The sequence below is a fragment of the Prionailurus bengalensis genome, chromosome B1 (assembly GCF_016509475.1).
Source record: "Prionailurus bengalensis isolate Pbe53 chromosome B1, Fcat_Pben_1.1_paternal_pri, whole genome shotgun sequence".
NCBI classification, from domain to species: Eukaryota; Metazoa; Chordata; class Mammalia; order Carnivora; family Felidae; genus Prionailurus; species Prionailurus bengalensis.
This window is the reverse complement of record NC_057344.1, coordinates 49,223,750-49,244,243: the sequence shown is the minus strand read 5'-3', so window position 1 is coordinate 49,244,243 and position 20,494 is coordinate 49,223,750. Positions and strand designations below refer to the sequence as shown.

Genomic DNA, 20,494 nt, shown 5'->3' with positions numbered 1-20,494 from the left:
CTCCGTGCTGACAGCTCAGAGCCTGGAGTCTGATTCGATTCTGTGTCTCCCTCTCTCTCTCTGTCCCTCCCATGCTGACACTCTGTTTTTCAAACATAAATAAATGTTAAAAAAGAAAAATTTTTTGAAGTTAGCTTTTAAGTACCATCAGCCTCAAATATTAAGACAACAAAACTGTAGATGATATTTAAAGATACAGATCTTCCAACATTTAAGCAAAAGAAATGTACCTTTTAAAGCAGTTTTACTTTTAGAACAAATTGAAAGACTGTTTTTGACTTACTGTATATTTGATCCCCTCCAGAAATCTGTGATGATGCTGGACATGTTGCATTTCATCCTCAGGGTTGGATGCGGTGTAGATCATGCCACAGGACTTACACATGGTGGCTCCAAAATGTTTCTGACCTGCGTCCTGTAATTGGGAAAAGAACAAGTCCATCTAAACACATCACAAATAGCTCTATATTTAGTTCATGTAACCATTCATTCACATTTCTCCCTATTTTTCTTTTATGCTGGCACAAGTGAAATACTAAATGAAAGTCTGGTTACTATGTCCCCTCCCTCCACCTCCTAAACAAAATGGAATGAGAACAGACCTAAAAATGCAATAAACTGATGCAAGAAGTGAAATGGTCTCTTTGATGGTATAAAAAAAAAAATCAAGATTCTTTCGCTTGACCCATAGTTCTAAGGAGGAATCAAATCAAATCATAAAGATAATGGCTAAGATGAACAATAGAGCATAATTATTAAGCTCTTAAGTGAAGAGACCTGAAAAAGCCTTGTTTCAAAGAGGCAGGGCAAAAATCTCAGGACTTGTATATTCATTATATAGTGTTTTTCCTTAAGTGATTAGGAATATTAAAATTCTTTGCCCCAAAAGTTGATAAAAAATAAATACAGTACATAATAAAAGTTCAGAAAAGCACAGATAAATTCATAAATATAGAAAAGGCAGGAATATTCACTGTCATGGCTTATTAACTTCCATTCTATCTCATAACACATTGCCCAACACTATCAGTTTGAAAATCTATTTGACTAGTTTAAATGCTACCACTACAACAAAGCTGGCATATACACAACTCAGAATGTCTATAAACCATGTTAACTCTGCTAAGACAACATGTCTGCCTTCATGTTCTACATGAGAGCCACATACAGGAGGAGTTTTTAAATTTACTCACAATGATGAGCTGGTCTTTTGTTTCTTTATTTGTATCTCTAGTATTAGTACTTTTCTGTGTATTGATCTGTTTCAAGAGGTTAGCAGATATGATGGATCCCACAGAAGACTGTTCAACTAAAGATCTTTGAAATAAAAGTTAATAAACATTATTTAATAAATTGAAATGTCTGAGAAATTACGATGAAAACAGCTATGTCTATAACATTTGCAGAGCACCTTGCAATTTTTAATGCCTTCTATTGACAATACCTTAATGAAGCAATAGGGCTCAGAACAATGAGAAACCGGAGGCCCACTCAGAGAGGATCAGTAACTTACTCAAGGTAACCAGTAAAGAATAGCAGTTGACTTAACTCTTAAAAAGTGATTTTATTTTTTTATTTTTTGCTTTACCGAATTTTAGGGCAATGCTTACCCTAAGCATAAAGAAATCCCTGTAACGCCACAGCAAATAAGAAGATTCTATTCTTGAATCTCACAGTTCCACAGGAAGTCAGCTACCAGTATATTATATCCAACAACTCTATACTTGGGCAGTGAGTGAGGTTAATATATTCACTTGTCCTCACACCTAAAGCATCACCCCACTATTTTCAAACTTAGGAAAAAAATATTTTGGCTGGATAGATGTTGTTGAGGCAACTTGTTCCAATTAGGAAAGAATGTGGGGACTGGCCTAAAGAGGTGGTAAATCGGAGGCTCTTGGGCCAAATATAGATATGTTTTGATTGGCTTACAGTGTTTAAAACTGTGGATTAGGGGCGCCTGGGTGGCTTGGTCGGTTAAGCATCCGACTTCGGTTCAGGTCATGATCTCACGGTCCGTGAGTTCGAGCCCCGCATCGGGCTCTGTGCTGACAGCTCAGAGCCTGGAGCCTGTTCCAGATTGTGTCTCCCTCTCTCTCTGCCCCTCCCCTGTTCATGCTCTGTCTCTCTCTGTCTCAAAAATAAATAAACATTAAAAAAAAATTTAAAAAAAAACAACTGTGGATTAGCTACCAATATTTTAAAATTTAGAGATCTCACTTAAAAATATGTATTTCCAATATTGGGAGAGACACTGTAAGATCACCAGACCATTATGTCTTCAAAGAATGTAACTAACACATGCATGCTCTTTTATTTGAGGTATGCATTCCCCATTTGGCTCCAATCTCCACCTAATCTCTATAGGCCCTGAGTTTGTAACCCAAGTCTTATAATAAAAGGACCTTTGTTTTCCAAGGACCAAAGGAATAAAAATCTGTGGAGAGTAGAGGTAAAAAATAAAAATAAGGGGCGCCTGGGTGGCGCAGTCGGTTAAGCGTCCGACTTCAGCCAGGTCACGATCTCGCGGTCCGTGAGTTCGAGCCCCACGTCGGGCTCTGAGCTGATGGCTCAGAGCCTGGAGCCTGTTTCCGATTCTGTGTCTCCCTCTCTCTCTGCCCCTCGCCCGTTCATGCTCTGTCTCTCTCTGTCCCAAAAATAAATAAACGTTGAAAAAAAAAATAATTAAAAAAAAAAAAAAAAGGCAAGGAAAAAAACCAGGTGACCAAAGCAAGAGATTCAGAGAAAACTCACAAGAAAAAAAAAAAAAAAAAAAACTAGAAAAATAAGTGTCCAGTGTTTTTTAAGCTAAGCCAAACTATCCTGTCATTTGACAGTAAGAAATTTATTTTACATTATGACCAATATAGATACACATATAAAACTAAAACCAGAAAGTTTTACTAAATAACTTACTGTTAATAAATAACTGTGAGAGATGCATTATTCCATTAAAAAAAAAATGCTAGACGTGACGCTCTTGAACTGCTTTGACAAACCACTAATGGTACGTGCCCGTAACACAAAACACACTCTCTAGGCTGCTTGACTCGTGCCGTTTATACAACCTTTGCTGAGTAACTCCGCAATTCCCATCCCTGCATGTATGACCACAATCTCTTTATTTCTATCTTAGCAATTTTAACATTTTATTATAATGCCTGTTCTCCTCTAATCATAACTTCCATGATAGGACCATGTGTTATTTATTTTCACATCTCCAAAACTCAGTATAATAGTTCAATATCATATAGCACTCTATAAATGTTTGCTAAATGAGTGAATAAACAAAAAATGAATGTGAGACAATGAACCTGGAGAATCTGTAATTTGCCTAAAGTAAAAGTCATAGATTAAACCACAAGTGATTGACGAGATCTGACCTTTTGGGTCCTACATAAAGAGAAATTTCAAACAATCCAACCAATAGTATTCTCATATCTCCTTAGGCTAGATTAATTAGTTTATACACTTATATCAGCTAATTGTGGTAGATTTCAATCCTCAATAAATAGTCATGAAAGAAGACATAGATGAAAAAACAGAAAGGTGCAAAAAACTAGGAACATGGCCTTTAAAGAGGGAAAGTTGCTACCCAACCCAATTTCTGCGGTGATGGAGGTACCCTAAAAGTAGAACTCAGCTAGAAAGTTCCTTGCTCAATACTCACAGTTATTTATCATCAAGGGGGGACAGAAGTACCAAAACTACTTAGGAAGATGTTAAGACCATAAGATACTTCTTTGCCAGAGCTTTCTAGCCTATCATTCTCACATTCATGCTTCTCCCCTTCCCAGTCTTAGCTTTGACTAGCATAGTGGCAGCTTCAGCCAGGATTTTTTTTTTTATGAAATTTATTGTCAAATTGGTTTCCATACAACACCCAGTGCTCATCCCAACAGGTGCCCTCCTCAATATCCATCACCCACCCACCCCTCCCTCCCACCCCCATCAACCCTCAGTTTGTTCTCAGTTTTTAGGAGTCTCTTATGTTTTGCCTCCCTCCCTCTCTAACCATTTTTTTTCTTCCCCTCCCCCATGGTCTTCTGTTAAGTTTCTCAGGATCCACATAGGAGTGAAAACATGGAATCTGTCCTTCTCTGTATGACTTATTTCACTTAGCATAAGACTCTCCAGTTCCATCCATGTTGCTACAAAAGGCCATATTTCATTCTTTCTCATTGCCACGTAGTATTCCATTGTGTATATAAACCACAATTTCTTTATCCATTTGTCAATTGATGGACATTTAGGCTCTTTCCATAATTTAGCTATTGTTGAGAGTGTTGCTATAAACATTGGGGTACAAGTGCCCCTATGCATCAGTACTCCTGTATCCCTTTTCAGCCAAGATTTCTAACAGCACTAAAGCTGCTGTAAGTTACTCACTCCTCTGGCCAGTTTCCTAGTCTATAAAATGGGGTAACACTGGTACCTACATCATGAGGTTGTAAATGCTCATTAAACATGAACTATCATTAATATATTATCACCCAGGAAAGGCAATACAGCTGAATGGGCTTTAATTCAGATACGGATTCTAGTTGTGGCTGCTAAGAGCTGTTGCTTCTAAGAGATGTGAATTACTATCAGCTTCCTCAGCTGAAAATGGAATTATTAATAGTATCGATCTTCTGGGCTGTTCTAAGAATCAAGTGAAATAATGGATATAAACTATTTATTATGGGTCAGGTACTGTATAAAAATGTTAGCAATTATTATCACTCAAACCCATAAAGATATTTCCCTTCTCTTAACTCTTAGGTTCTTATGAAGTTTCTAGGAGAGGGCCTGATTTCATCTTATTCTCAATATCCCCTTATTGGGGAGGAAAAAAAAAATACTCTCCAAATTACATAGTGCAAGAAAGAAAGATACCCAGAAGGACTCAATTAAATAAACCTTAAACATTAAAATAAGAGCAATCCTTACCTTTTTGTATTGACTGAAGACACACTGAAGATCGGGTAGACAACAGAATCAGGAGAAACTGGATGGGGAAAAAAATGACAGTAATTTTGTATTATAAAATAAACTCAAAGCTTTAAATCATAAACTTTAAATGTTAATAACACCTAAATACTGAAATCACTTGATTTCAAGACTTAACAAATAATCAAGACAGTATGGTCTAGATCAATGGAACAAAATAGAGAGCCCCAACCACACCCACGCACATACAGTCAACTGATTTTTGACAGAAAAAAAGTAATTAAATGGAGAAAAGAGAGTCGACAGATGTGCTGGAACAATTGGACAGTCATATGCAAAAAAAAAAAAAAAAAACCCCAACAACACTCTTCTATAGAAATTAACTCACCATGGGTCACAGATCTATTTGTAAAATGTAAAACTATATAACTTCTAGAAGAAAATGTGAGCGAAAACTCCACAACTTGGGTTTGGATATGTTTTTACATGTAACACCAAAAGCACAGTACATGAAAGAAAATATTAAGTTGAACTTTATAAATTTAAACATCAGCCATGATGTTGAGGGATCCCAGGATGGAATGCACACTGTGACGAATGAATCTAACTGTATTAGAATAGGGTGGCATGACCGCGATGAAGGAGGTAGGGGAAGAATGGGCAGCTGACCTAAATATCTTTATCAAACTGTGTTTTAACTAGAAATTATAAGGCTAAAGACAAAAGGACTATAAATAATAGACTCTAACTGGTAAATATTTCTCACAGGAGTATGAATTAACAATTCTGAAACTATTGTGCAGGTGTACTGGGACTGAACAATTAAGTGGGTGGGTAATGAATAGTGGAAAAGTTTTTCCCTGTCTAAGGGAAGCCATGGATAAACAAGAAAGGATGGGATAAACCCTGTTGTATTGAATTAGAGACCGGGACAGCAAATTTGAACTTACGTTTATTTAGTGTATGTACAGATGGAGAGATACAGAAACAATTATAGATGTGTGCATACACGGTATGCATACGTATATTTCCTAGCTCTGTTTGCTGAGAAGGCCTAGAAGCAGTAACATTCCAGAGCAGTGAGCACACTAACTCCAGATCTTGGTTTATAAATAGAAGTCTAACAGAACACACAAGTTTCCTGGGAGAAATGGCTGATTCTAGGACTGGGGCAGAGAAAATACAACATGAGGCTGGAATACCCTGTAGTGCCAGAAAATAAAGAAGTGCTCAAAAGAAACAAAAGGACAAAGCATGCCAAAGAGAATGACTTGAAAAGATGTCCCATTGGTAAAAACTAGAACAATGTGAACAACAGAATAAATAATGTAGTATTGGATTACAACCCAAAATATAAAATATTCATGAGTCCATACTGTTAAGTGTCCATGACTCCATTTACTTCAAGATGGAGGAAACAATTAGGAGAAAAGAGACAACACTTCTTTACATAAGAATTCCAAATAATATATGTGACTATCTCCACTCCCCAGAAGATGGAGCCTAATCCTCTTCATGAAAGGATGGGCTAGACTTGGTGACTTACTTCCAAAGAACAGAGTATGGAAAAGGAATAAGAGTGACTTTACAGTAGAGAAATCTGACAAACTTGACCTTGACCAAGTGATGTCACATGGACATCTGTAATGTCATATGGACATCAGTACCCCCAATCCAGTGTGGTGAGAAGGGTACTTCACGTCAGGGGCATTCTTTCCCCAAACCCATTAACTCCATTCTATTGATGAGAAAAGATCAGACAAACCAAGATTCAGGGCCATGATACAGGATAACTGGCCAGTACTCAAGAATGTCAAAATCATGAAAAACATGGAACAAGGAAAAGACTGAGAAAATGTCACAGACCAAAGGACACTATGGAGACATAACTAAAGGCGATATGGTCCCTGGACTGGATTGTAGAACAGAAAGAGGGCATTAATGGAAAACTGCTGAGCTCCAAATAAAGTCTAGAGCTTAGTTAATAGTAATGTACTGGTATCAGTCTCTTAGTTTTCACAAAAGTACAATGTTGATATTAGATAGTAACAATGGGGGAAATGAGGGGAGTAATATACAGGAACTCTCTGTACTGTCTTTATAACTTTTCTATAAATCTAAAATTATTACAAAATAAAAATCCTATTAAAAAAAAAAGACCAAAGTTAAAATAGTAGTTGTTTAGAGAAAAATATGGGACAAGCGGGCTACTGAGTAAAAAGCAAACTTTTAACTTTGCATTGAAAAATAGAGCTCATTCTCTAGAAACAAAGCCAAGACAGGTCTGATCTGCTGTGGGTTAGTTACTTAACCTAAGTCTGTTTCCTCTTCTACAAAATGGGCATACAAACCCATTTCCTAAGGTTGTGAGAAATGATAAACTGTAATTATTGTTACAATCCTTTACCATTTGTACACTACCTTTATGAATTTTGCCATATCCTTGTGCCACCTGTATTATTTTTTGTTCATGAAATGTTTTTCTTTAAATGGACTTTAGTATACTGACATAAATCTATTTTCATTTTTTTTTCACTTTTTTTTATTTTTTGAGAGAGAAAGAGAGAAAGAGAAATCCCAAGTAGGCTCTGCACTCTCAGCACAGAGCCCGATGTGCTGACCCATGAACTCTGATCATGACCTGAACCAAAGTCAAGAGCTGGTTGCTTAACCATCTGAGCCACCCAGGCACCCCTAAAATAAATTTATTTTAAAAGCAAACTTTATTAACTACTGTAAAGAGAAAGCCACTATTGTTCTGTTACACGTTCTATTAGGTCAGTAATAGCACAACCCATAGGAAACATAACACATACTAACACTTAGCACTGCCTGGTACATATTCAGCACCTAATAAATAATAGTTATTAACAGCGTATCTCAGAATTATCATTATGAACAATCCTTCTCTATATATCATTAGGTCCTCTTAAGGGCTATTGCTCCAGACTATGCTCTTTGTTTTATCTGTTTTCTTCCTGTGAACTGCAGTTTTGTCACTGTAATCAATATATATACACTCCAAGAATTTTATTTTCAAACTTACAGCTATAACCAACAAAGTAAAGTTATCCAGAATCTGGTTGGTAAGTAGAATGTTAACTTCTGTGTATGTTCATAGTTTAGTAAATACTGTTTAATTGAACAATGACATTACAAGTTAGTAATGGGATTTCAGAACTAAGAGAAATTTAAAAATGAAGACTAGAGATCTCATCCCTAGACCACATAGTTAATTAGTGGCAGACCTAGACAAAATCCCAAGGTTCCTGATGCCCAAGTGTCCTTTTGATGGCTTCATAAATTATGCTTACTTACAGTAGAGTTTTGATGATGAATATATAACATAAATTGTTTTTACTCCTTTCTATTATTTTGGGTAAAAGACAGGTAGAGTAGGTGTAATGAAAAGACCAAGTTCTAGGCAGCTTAAGTACCCTGGCTACATCCCATAGACCAATTATTCATCAGTATTTTGTCATAAATTCCAGCCTAAGGTCTCCTTACCTTCCTTGTTTTCAAACTGCACTACATTGCTTACTACAGAAAACAGTGTCACTGAGATAAACATAAAGATACAAATAGAAGCACACATACTGAATAAAAAAAAAAAAACATTATTGTACAGAATTCCATATCGACACATGTAATGAATTATTATTGTAAGTAAATTAACTCATTTTGAGAAGTTTTATCTTACTTACCCGCCTTGTTTTCACTGAGAGAATCTTCTGAAGGAAAACATTTATTTTCATTAGGTTTACATTCTCTTGAAGAAACTACTCCACCTGATGAATCCTGAAAATGAATAGGGAAAATTAAAAAAAACTCTAATTCTTAACGATTTTCTATTTCATGAACAGATCCCCACAGATCTATTTCTAAAACAAAATATCTAGTTTATTACAAATTACACTTTTTAACTGACTTTAAATCCTCAACTTTCAGACTATTTTAAGGATAATTTCCCCTATATTTATGAAATGTACATAATAGAGTGTGCATATTTAATTCTGTCAAAACATCTATTTCCTGATAGAGATAATAGGATGAAGACTACATAACATTCCTCCTATGATAAGTAAAAAAAAAAAAAAAAAAGAACCAAAAAAACCCAAACAATTAGTAAAAATGGCAAAAATTTCCCCAGCAGCCACCAAATTGGAAGGGACAACCTTCTGTCATAAGCTTTAAAAACAGGCAGCCAAGGAAAGAAAAAGAACATTCTGGACTAGCTGGAGAGGCTTCTAAATCCCACTTGCTGGGCAATAGCAGGGCAGTGGGAAAGACAAAGGGGAAAAGAGGAAAGCATTCTGAAATATTTCACTAACACTACTAATTTGGTGAGACTTAAGAGAATATACAGCTTGGGAGGAAAGGAAAAAAAAAACCAAACTTTTGATTAAAAAAGAATTCCTGGGGCGCCTGGGTGGCTCAGTTGGTTGGGTGTCCAACTTCGGCTCAGGTCATGATCTCACAGCTTGGGGGTTTGAGCCCCACGGCGGGCTCTGTGCTGACAGCTCAGAGCCTGGAGCCTGCTTCGGATTCTGTGTCTCTCTCTCTGCCCCTCTCCACTCACATTCTGTCTCTGTCTCTCTCTCTCTCAGAAATAAGTAAACATTAAAAAAAAAAAAAAAGAACTCCTATTCAAGACCATTACATCTCAGCAGAGATGGGACAACGCATCAGTTTGCCATTTCTCAGGGCTCCATGAGTTGGGGAAAGGTGATATACCCTCTAATGAAAAGAGGAATCATCCTTAGCTAGGAGAGATGAATACTAGTAGTGGGTGTTTAACAAAATCTTAAGAATCTTCAGCAGAGTGGGGTGCCTAGGTGGCTCAGTCGGTTAAGTGTCCAACTCTTGATTTCAGCTCAGGTGATGATCTCACAGTTGGCTGAGTTTGAGCCCCGCATCGGGCTCTGCAATGACAGTGTGGAGCCTGCTTGGGATTTTCTCTCTCCCTCTCTCTCTGTCCCTCCCCCATTTGTGCTCTCTCAAAATGAATAAACTTAAAAAAAAAAATCTTGAGCTGAGCTCAGTTCCACAAATGTAAGATAATCAAAGCCTAGGTTCTCAAAAATTACTGAAAACTAGACAGAACCCAGTACCTAGCCTGTGAAAATGAAGTTTAAAAAAGAAAGTGAGAAGAGAGTGTTGCAGAGAATTCATCATGTCACTGTATAAAGACCGTATCTTCATCACCAAATAGAGAGAAAACTAACTAGGAGATGAATGGATGGAAATGCAGACAGCACCCCCCCCCACTTTGTTTTGCTAAACTAAGAATTTTAGTGCAAATTGTACATTTAAAAAAAATTGACGTGCATTTATGTGAAGTGCAGATATATCAGTTTTGATAAACTTATACACTCATATCACCAAAACTCCAATCAAGACACAGGGGTGTTTTTTGGTAGAAAAAAATATGAAGAATGAATAAAATCGGAGCATCATGGCTTAGCCAGCAAGAACATACTCCATTTAACAATATACTTGGCAATACTTGATAAGCAGGCAGAAATATTTAGTAGGGATTGCAAACTTAAATGCCTACAAGGACAGCAGGTAAGTGAAATTGATTCATAGCAAAACTGGACTGATCTAAATACATACACACACGTTGATTTAGTGGAGCTCATACCTGTCAAATGGTAGCCTGATAATCTGTCCCAAGAGTTTGCTATAGAGGAATGAAAGCTTAGCTTGGTCAGAATTCCATTTTTCATGATACATCAGACTTCAACTTTCATGAAACACCATTTCTTTAGAATGCTGGCTCAATTTTTTGTTGTTGTTGTTGTTGTTAAACATTATGTAAGCCTAGCAAAATACCCACGTGCTGGATGTGGCCTACTGGCCACCAATTTATAATTTTTGCTACTGAGACTTGAAATTTAGGTGACTACAAGAGGTAGCAACTGGGGTTGAATTTGAGAGGAGGCAATAAGAACGATAATGAGAGGAGGTGGTGAAGAGGGAAAGGACTGTAGAGAGTTTGAACTGCTCAATAAATAAGCCTCAGAATGTACTGAACAGCATGTGAAAACCTATCATTTCTCTAGCTGCATAGGTTGTGACGAGTATAAACAAGTCACCACAGACATGCAAGCCCCAAACTGGGAGACAGCCTTTCTTAAAGTCTCAATTGCTTTCTGCCCCAGGTACCTGGGCGGGGGGACTTTCCTCTGGTAAGATTACTGATAAGGGGTCACTAATAGAAAGTGTCAGACCCGCATGGTCTGTTAGGGTAGCCACCAGTCACAAGTAGCTAAGAAGAATTTGCAACATGGCTAGTTCCAACTGGGATATGCTGCAAGTGAAAATAAACATGGGCTTGAAAGACTTAGTACCAAAAACAGAATTTAAAATATCTCACTAATCACTCACTCTAAACGTCAATGGATTCAATGCTCCAATCAAAAGACATAGGGTAACAGAATGGATAAGAAAACAAGATCCATCTATATGCTGTTTACAAGAGACCCACTTCAGACCTAAAGACAATTTCAGATTGAAAATAAGGGGATGGAGAACCATCTATCATGCTAATGGTCAACAAAAGAAAGCTGGAGTAGCCATACTTATATCAGACAATCTAGACTTTGAAATAAAGACGGTATCAAGAGATGCAGAAGGGCATTATATCATAATCAAGGGGTCTATCCACCAAGAAGACCTAACAATTGTAAACATTTATGCGCCAAATGTGAAAGCATCCAACTATGTAAGTCAATTAATCACAAACATAAAGAAACTCATCGATAGTAATACCATCATAGTAGGAGACTTCAACACCCCACTCACAGCAATGGACAGATCATCTAAAAAAAAAATCAACAAGGAAACAATGGCTTTGAATGACACACTGGACCAGATGGACTTACAGATATATTCAGAACATTTCATCCTAAAGCAGCAGAATATATATTCTTCTCCAGTGCACATGGAATGTTCTCCAGAATAGACCATATACTGGGACACAAATCAGCCCTAAGTACAAAATGATCAAGATCATACCGTGCATATTTTCAGACCACAACGTTATGAGACTTGAAATCAACCACAAGAAAAATTTGGAAAGGTAACAAATACTTGGAGACTGAAGAACATCCTACTAAAGAATGAATGGGCTAACCAAGCAGTTAAAGAGGAAATTAAAAAGTATATGGAAGTCAATGAAAATGATAACACCACAACCCAAAACCCCTGGGACGCAGCAAAGGCGGTCATAAGAGGAAAGTATATAACAATCCAGGCCTTCCTAAAGAAGGAAGAAAGATCTCAGATACACAACCTAACTTTACGCCTTAAGGAGCTGGAAAAAGAACAGCAAATAAAACCCCAAACCAGCAGAAGACAGGAAATAATAAAGATTAGAGCAGAAATTAATGCTATCGAAACCCCCCCCCAAAAAAAAACAGTAGAACAGATCAATGACCAGAAGCTGGTTCTTTGAAAGAATTAACAAAACTGATAAACCACTAGCCAGTTTGATCAAAAAGAAAAAGGAAAGAACCCAAATAAATAAAATCAAGAATGAAAGAGGAGAGATGACCACCAACACAACAGAAATAAAAACAATAATAAGAGAATATTATGAGCAATTATATGCCAATAAAATGGGTAATCTGGAAGAAATGGACAAATTCCTAGAAATATATACACTACCAAAACTGAAACAGGAAGAAATAGAAAATTTGAACAGACCCATAATCAGTAAGGAAATCGAATTCATAATCAAAAATCTGCCAAAAAACAAAAGTCCAGGGCCAGATGGCTTTCCAGAGGAATTCTACCAAACATTTAAGGAAGAGTTAACACCTATTCTCTTGAAACTGTTCAAAAAAAAGAAACGGAAGGAAAACTTCCAAACTCTTTCTATGAAGCCAGCATTACCTTGATTCCAAAACCAGATAGAGACCACACTAAAAAGGAGAACTATAAACCAATTTCTCTGATGAACATGGATGCAAAAATCCTCAACAAGATATTAGCCAACCAGATCCAACAATACATTAAAAAAATTATTCACCATGACCAAACGGGATTTATACCTGTGATGCAGGGCTGGTTCAATATCCACAAAACAATTAACGTGATTCATCACATCAATAAAAGAAAGGACAAGAATCATATGATCCTCTCAACAGACGCAGAGAAAGCATTTGACAAAATACAGCATCCTTTCTTGATAAAAACCCTCAAGAAAGTAGGGATAGAAGCAGCATACCTCGAGATCATAAAAGCCATATATGAACGACCCAATGCTAATATCATCCTCAATGGGGAAAAACTGAGAGCTTTCCCCCTAAGGTCAGGAACAAGACAGGGATGTCCACTCTCGTCACTGTTTTTCAACATAGTATTGGAAGTCTTAGCCTCTGTAATCAGACAACACAAAGAAATAAAAGGCATCCAAATCGGCCAGGAGGAGGTCAAACTTTCACTCTTCGCAGATGACATGATACTCTATATGGAAAACCCAAAAGATTCCACCAAAAAACTGCTAGAATTGATTCATGAATTCAGCAAAGTTGCAGGATATAAAATCAATGCACAGAAATCAGTTGCATTCCTATACACCAACAATGAAGCAACAGAAAGAGAAATCAAGGAACTGATCCCATTTACAGTTGCACAAAAAACCATAAAATACCTAGGAATAAATCTAACCAAAGAGGTGAAAAATCTATACACTGAAAACTATAGAAAGCTTATGAAAGAAATTGAAGAAGGCACAAAGAAACGGAAAAAGATTCCGTGCTCCTGGATAGGAAGAACAAATATTGTTAAAATGTCAATACTACCCAAAGCAATCTACATATTCAATGCAATCCCTATCAAAGTAACACCAGCATTCTTCACAGAGATAGAAAAAATAATCCTAAAATTTGTATGGAACCAGAAAAGACCCCGAATAGCCAAAGCGATCTTGAAAAAGAAAACCAAAGCAGGAGGCATCACAATCCCAGACTTCAAGCTATAATACAAAGCTGTAATCATCAAGACAGTATGGTACTGGCACAAGAACAGACACTCAGATCAATGGAACAGAATAGAGAACCCAGAAATGGACCCACAAACATTTGGCCAACTCATCTTTGACAGAGCAGGAAAGAATATCCAAAGGAATAAAGACAGTCTCTTCAACAAGTGGTGCTGGGAAAACTGGAAAGTGACATGCAGAAGAATGAACCTGGACCACTTTCTTACACCATACACAAAAATAAACTCAAAATGGATAAAAGACCTAAATGTAAGACAGGAAACCATCAAAATCCTCAAGGAGAAAGCAGGCAAAAACCTCTTTGATCTTGCCCGCAGCAACTTCTTATTCAACACATCTCCAGAGGCAAGGGAAACAAAAGCAAAAATGAACTACTGGGACCTCATCAAAACAAAAAGCTTCTGCATAGTGAAGGAAACAATCAGCAAAACTAAAAGGCAACCAACAGAATGGGAGAAGATATTTGCAAACGACATATCAGATAAAGGGTTAGTATCCAAAATCTATAAAGAACTTATCAAACACAACACCCAAAAAACAAATAATCCAGTGATGAAATGGGCAAAAGACATGAATAGACACTTCTCCAAAGAAGACATCCAGATGGCCAACCAACACATGAAAAAATGCTCCACATCACTCATCATCAGGGAAATACAAATCAAAACCACATTGAGATACCACCTTATACCTGTCACAATGCTAACGTTAACAACTCAGGGAACAACAGATGTTGGAGAGGATGTGGAGAAAGAAGATCTCTTTTGCATTGCTGATGGCACTACCAGGCATTTATCCACGGGAGACAGGTGTGCTGTTTCAAAGGGACACATGCACCCCAATGTTTATAGCAGCACTATCAACAATAGACAAAGTATGGAAAAAGCCCAAATGTGCATCGATGGATGAATGGATAAAGAAGATGTGGTGTGTGTGTGTATATATATGTATATATATATACACACCATATATGCATACACACACACCATATACATATATATACTATATATATGTACACACACACACACACACACACACACACACACACACACACACACTGGAGTATTACTCGGCAATCAAAAGGAATGAAATCTTGCCATTTGCAACTACGTGGATGGAACTGGAGGGTATTATGCTAAGTGAAATTAGTCAGAGAAAGACAAAAATCATATGACTTCACTCATATGAGGACTTTAAGAGACAAAACAGATGAACATAAGGGAAGGGAAACAAAAATCTTATAAAAATAGGGAGGGGGACAAAACAGAAGAGACTCATAAATACGGAGAACAAACTGGGGGTTACTGGAGGGGTTGTGGGAGGGGGGATGGGCTAAATGGGTAAGGGGCATTAAGGAATCTACTCCTGAAATCATTGTTTCAGTATATGCTAACTAATTTGGATGTAAATTTTAAAAAATTAAAAATAAAATTAAAAAAATACGTCACTAATCACTTGTTATGATTATATTGAAATGGTAACATTTAAAATATATTGGGTTAAACATTTTTCACCTTTTTTTCCCCCTAGAAAATTGTAAATTTGGTATCCTATTCCTAGGAAACAACACTAGTCCAGGCTGGCTGTGTCAAATATGAGGCAAGAACGAAAAAGCATAGAATGGCAACCATGAAAACATACTACATAAAATAAACCAAAACCCAACTATACATGAGCAGTGATCATCTCTAAGTAGTGGGCTTACATAAAAAATGTTTTTAATACTTTCTGTCTTCTCTAAATTTTATGGAGGGGCACCTGGGTGGCTTAGTCTGTTAAGCATCTGACATTGGCTCAGGTCATGATCTCACACTACATAGGTTCCAGTCCCACACTGGGCTCTGTGCTGACAGCTTGGAGCCTGGAGCCTGCTTCAGATTCTGTGTCTCCTTCTCTCTCTGCCCCCCTCCCCCCCATTCATGTTCCATCTTTCCCTCTTTCTCAAAAATAAACATTAAAAAAATTTTTTTTTGATTTAAATTTTGTGGAATAATCCAGTACTTTAAATAACAAGCTGAAACAAACAAAAAACAATTATGTCCATATGCTGGAAATCCACTACCAAAGTTTTGTTATTTCTACATTCTAAAAACACCACCAAATAAAAATTGCTAAGCTTCTCTGGATTTTAGTAATAAGGGGATTTAGTGAAATGTATACCTTAATGCAAAAAATTGTAGGCTTCCTTAAGCCAAAAAAAGGAGAAAAGTCCCATCATTGCACCTGCCCTAAATTCTTTCTGGTGATTAAACTATATTATTCGGCTAATAAAAGCAGTCCTCTGGGCTGCAAAGACACCAAAATTTTGTTCAGCCATGTTATATATATATATATATATATATATATATATATATATATATATATATATATCTTTGGTATATTGAAGTTTTTTCAGATAGCCAACTTAGTTTTTAAAGTGACATATTCGGTTTTCTTTACCTTTATTGATTTCTCTCCATTTTTACTTCTTGCACAAAGCAGTTCAACATTCGGTTCCTTTTCTAGTAACAAGCACTTTGGCACTTGCCTTTTCTCAAAACCTTTTCTTTTACGGATAGTCTCTACATCAGAATCGTCAATCACTTCTGATGGATTCTTTTGCGTGAGTTCCAGTAATGGCTTGTTTTCTGAAGACAATTTTCTAAGACAAGACTTTTTCCTAACAAAAAAGGCCGCTCCACCCTGGAGTGTAACTTGTGGTTTGACTTTTTGGCTTAGAACCCGAGGAGCATTCAGATTATTTTGAGCTGAGTAATAATTATTCTCTTTCTCCACAACTGGTTTATAGGCCACTCGATTTTGCTTGGATTTTTTAGAATTCTTTGATACAGGCTTGATACATTTATATTTTGGTTGATATTTAGAAGTTAAACACTTTTGTGGCTTTTTGTTTATCTTCTTGGAGCAGACTGTCACAATGGGAAAAGATTTATCTTCATTATTAGTTTTTAGACAAATGGATCTACTCTCTTTTATCAGCTTTCTTTCTAATGGATTCAGATACCACTGATCTTTGTTGTAAAAGGATACAGTAGACACAGCAGATTTAAATGGTGAACCTTGATTTGCAGATGCCAATCTGGATTTTTCAGTTGTTTTGAGTGGACTTGAAATGAAATGGCCTTGCTGAGAGCAAAGTACCTTTTCTTCATTATTATCAGTGCTTTGGGAAATGTATTTTTGATCAGGTGATGGAAATACGTTTTCAGCAAAGTCCAAAATTAATTTCTTTGATGGGATGTCTGATAATAGGCTATGAAAAGAAACAAAGTCCATTGATAAGTATCATTTTGCTTCAATTTAATGCCAATCTACTACTAAGTAATAAACAACTATACTGGTAGGTCATACTAAAAACAATCCTCTCTACCAAATAACCATGCATAAACATTGTCTATCAGTTTAACAATAGGATTCTCCGGGTACCTGGGTGGCCCAGTCAGCTGAGCATCTGACTCTTGATTTCGGTTCGGGTCATGATCCCAGGATCATGAGCTTAAGCCCCACATAGGACTCTTCGCTGAGCATGGAGCCTGCTTAAGATTCTCTCTCTCCCTCTGCCCCATTAAAAAAATACATACATACCCACATATGTAAATAAAAATAGGATTCTCAAATTTTGTCTTTACCAAAGCATTCAAATATCTTTCAAAAATAAGGTCCCAATTATGTTTGCAAAAACAAACACTGTTAACAAAGAAGATTTGGGGTGCCTGGGTGGCTCAGTTGGTTAAGAATCCAACTTTGACTCAGGGCACGATCTCACAGTTCACAAGTTCAAGCCCTGCATGGGGCTCTCTGGTGTCAGTGCAGAGCCTGCTTCAGATCCTCTGTCCCCTCTCTCTCTGCACCTCCCCCGCTTGCAGGCACATACCTGCACACATACTCTCTCTCTCAAAAATAATCTCAAAAAAAAAAAAAAAAAAGGATTTGATATCATGTGGGTATGTGTATGTGTATGTTTCAAAACCTATATCTAGGGGCGCCTGGGTGGCTCAGTCAGTTAAGTGGCCGACTTCAGCTCAGGTCATGATCTCATGGCTGGTGGGTTCGAGCCCTGTGTCAGGCTCTGTGCTGACAGCTCAGAGCCTGGAGCCTGCTTCAGATTCTCTGTCTCCCTCTCTCTCTGCCCCTCCCCCACTCACACCCTGTCTCTGTCTCTCTCTCAAAAATAAATAAACATTAAAAAACATTTTAAACCTACATCTAAATTGTGGCCATATACAAATTATAGCCCATAGAGTTATAGCTCACCTGACTTGACAGGCTACATGTCCCCTAAAATGATTAGTTATATGTAATAAACTGACCTCAAGCCTATTCTGTGGGAAGTAATTTATATCCTGTTAAGACATGTAGTAAGCACTGAGTGAGCAGACTTTCAAAGAATGCTCAAAGATGAATACTATATGAAAAACATTATGCTAGTTATTACATAAGAGAGCTGAGAGGAGCAAGGAAATAAAAGATTTGACACACATTTCCAAGTCATAGAAAACAGCTCTTTCTGATTCTCTCCAAAGGCACCAAATAATTAATTTTGAAAGCTTACAATAGTTCCAGACTAGAATTAGAATATACTATAGCGGGGGCGCCTCGGTGGCACAGTCGGTTAAGCGTTCGACTTCAGCTCGGTTTTAATCTGTAGGTTCGAGCCCTGCATCTGGCTCTGTGCTGACAGCGCAAAGCCTGGAGCCTGCTTCAGATTCTGTCTCCCTCTCTCTCTCTGCCCCCCCTCTACTCATGCTCTGTCTCACTCTCTCTCTTTCAAAAATAAACATTAAAAAAAAAAAAAGAATATACTATAGCCACAAGGAGCAGACAAGTGGAATAGTGGAAATTTTAAGAAATAGAAGAGAGAAGATAAGACAGACAAGAGGTCGGATTTTTCTTTTTTAAGAGTTTCTACCCATAAGATGAGACTCACTTGTCACAGCTCAAAGAACGCTGCTTCTTTTTTCTTGGAGTAAAAGCTGACATCTTCTTAACTGAACTCCTAAAATCAATAGGAAAATTATAATAACCAAATGTATCCAATTTGTATAAAAATCACCATATCAAAATTATACTTTAAGAGTCTGAAAAAGTTTTTAGATGGATGAGAGTATTTTAAAAAGCAAATCACTTTAATAAACATTTAAGCCATGGAGGTTAAAAAAAAAAAAAAAGGAAAACACTGCATCACAGTAACAATTAGGAACAAGAAATAAAAGAATTAGTACATCTGTTTCAGGCTGGAAAATAATCCTCCCAAGGAGGAAGTATTTTTTTAACCCCATTTCAGGGCACAGTTTCCTCTTTAATTAGCCTGATTAATTCACACCAAGTTAAAATATTCTGCGGGGATATCTTCCTGTGACTGCCCTCGCCAGACCCCACACTTCTTTAATATGCCATTTAAGGCATTTTCTTGCTGGCTTAACTGTCTTCCCCAACAGCCTGACTGTTAGTGAAGGCAGAGACCAGTTTCTAGCCTTTCCTTCAGAGTTCAGCAAGAAAACGAGTTTAGCATAATCCCCTCCCATTTTCCTGGCTGAGGAGCCTTGAGCAAGCCTCTTGTTTCCTGGTGTGTAAAATCCTCGGACCTCCTAAGGCTGCTGAAAATAAAATCATGCACGTTCATTCTCGAGCATGAGACAGCATGGTATGTTGGCTCAACACAAGTTTTCCCCTCCCCTTCCTTCGGATCAGGTACGTTTAAAAAAGTATTACATAAGCATGTTAAGGTTAAAAGGAAAACCAGGGTCTCTGGAACTCAAGGTCCAGCCGCGGCTTAAGAGAAGACTCTTCTGGGGCTGAATGAGAGAAGGCATGACAGAAAAGTGCGTCAGAAAGATGGAAACCCGGTGACCTCTAAGTGCGGAGAACCTGTGGGTGGCTTCGGTGTCCAGCAGCCAAGCCCTGAGCTAAAGCTCTTTGTCCTCGACATGCACCCCCACGTTCCACAGAATCTCCCGTTCTCTTCGGTCTTCCACCCCACGCCTCGGCCCGCCGCAGCACTCACCTGAACCTCAGAGCCGGCGACCTCCCTCCAGCGGAGCCAGTGTCTCCTCCACTGTATTCAAATTACCGCGCGCCCGTAAAGGCTGAAGCCTCTGCGTTCTGATTCGCCGCTTTTCAGACCTTCCAGAGGGCTGGCTCGGTGATTGGTCGCTCACTAGCGCTGGCCGGGTCGGTGCGAAAGGCGGTCTCCAAACATTCTCCCGCCCTTGGCAGGTGAAACTCTCTTTCCCCGCTGGGAATCCACGCCTTCCATAATCCCTTGCGGCAGCGCAGCGCTCCTTTCCTGAGGTCTTGTTTAGATGCATTCTGGGAAATGTAGTTTTCGGCAGAATAAAGGCACCCTCCTGAACTCCAGGTACATTTTGGCGTCGCTTGGCTTAGCATGTTTTTGCAAAGGCGTCTCCCCAAGATTTTCGAGGCAGTTATCTTCCACATTTAAAAGTTTGTCTTTACCTTAACGTTTTTTTTATTGGTAATAACGTTAGATTTCTAGTTCATTTTTTTATTTTTCAACTTAAATTTAAAAAATTAAATCATGGCACTGAACAT

General features: G+C 37.7%; 1 protein-coding gene across 1 annotated transcript in view; it reads right to left on the bottom strand.

The window, feature by feature from the left end:
- The window catches only part of ESCO2 (establishment of sister chromatid cohesion N-acetyltransferase 2), a 29,347-nt gene extending 9,129 nt beyond the window's left edge, over positions 1-20,218 (bottom strand). The window contains exons 1-7 of the mRNA XM_043564791.1: positions 19,947-20,218; positions 18,870-18,938; positions 16,382-17,195; positions 8,637-8,730; positions 4,933-4,990; positions 1,194-1,317; positions 284-415 (exon numbers count right to left, since the gene is read on the bottom strand). Of these exons, the coding sequence (XP_043420726.1) occupies positions 284-415; positions 1,194-1,317; positions 4,933-4,990; positions 8,637-8,730; positions 16,382-17,195; positions 18,870-18,922 (1,275 nt within the window). The 5' untranslated portion in view covers positions 18,923-18,938; positions 19,947-20,218. The remainder of the gene's footprint in view (positions 1-283; positions 416-1,193; positions 1,318-4,932; positions 4,991-8,636; positions 8,731-16,381; positions 17,196-18,869; positions 18,939-19,946) is intronic.
- Positions 20,219-20,494: the final 276 nt, after the last annotated feature.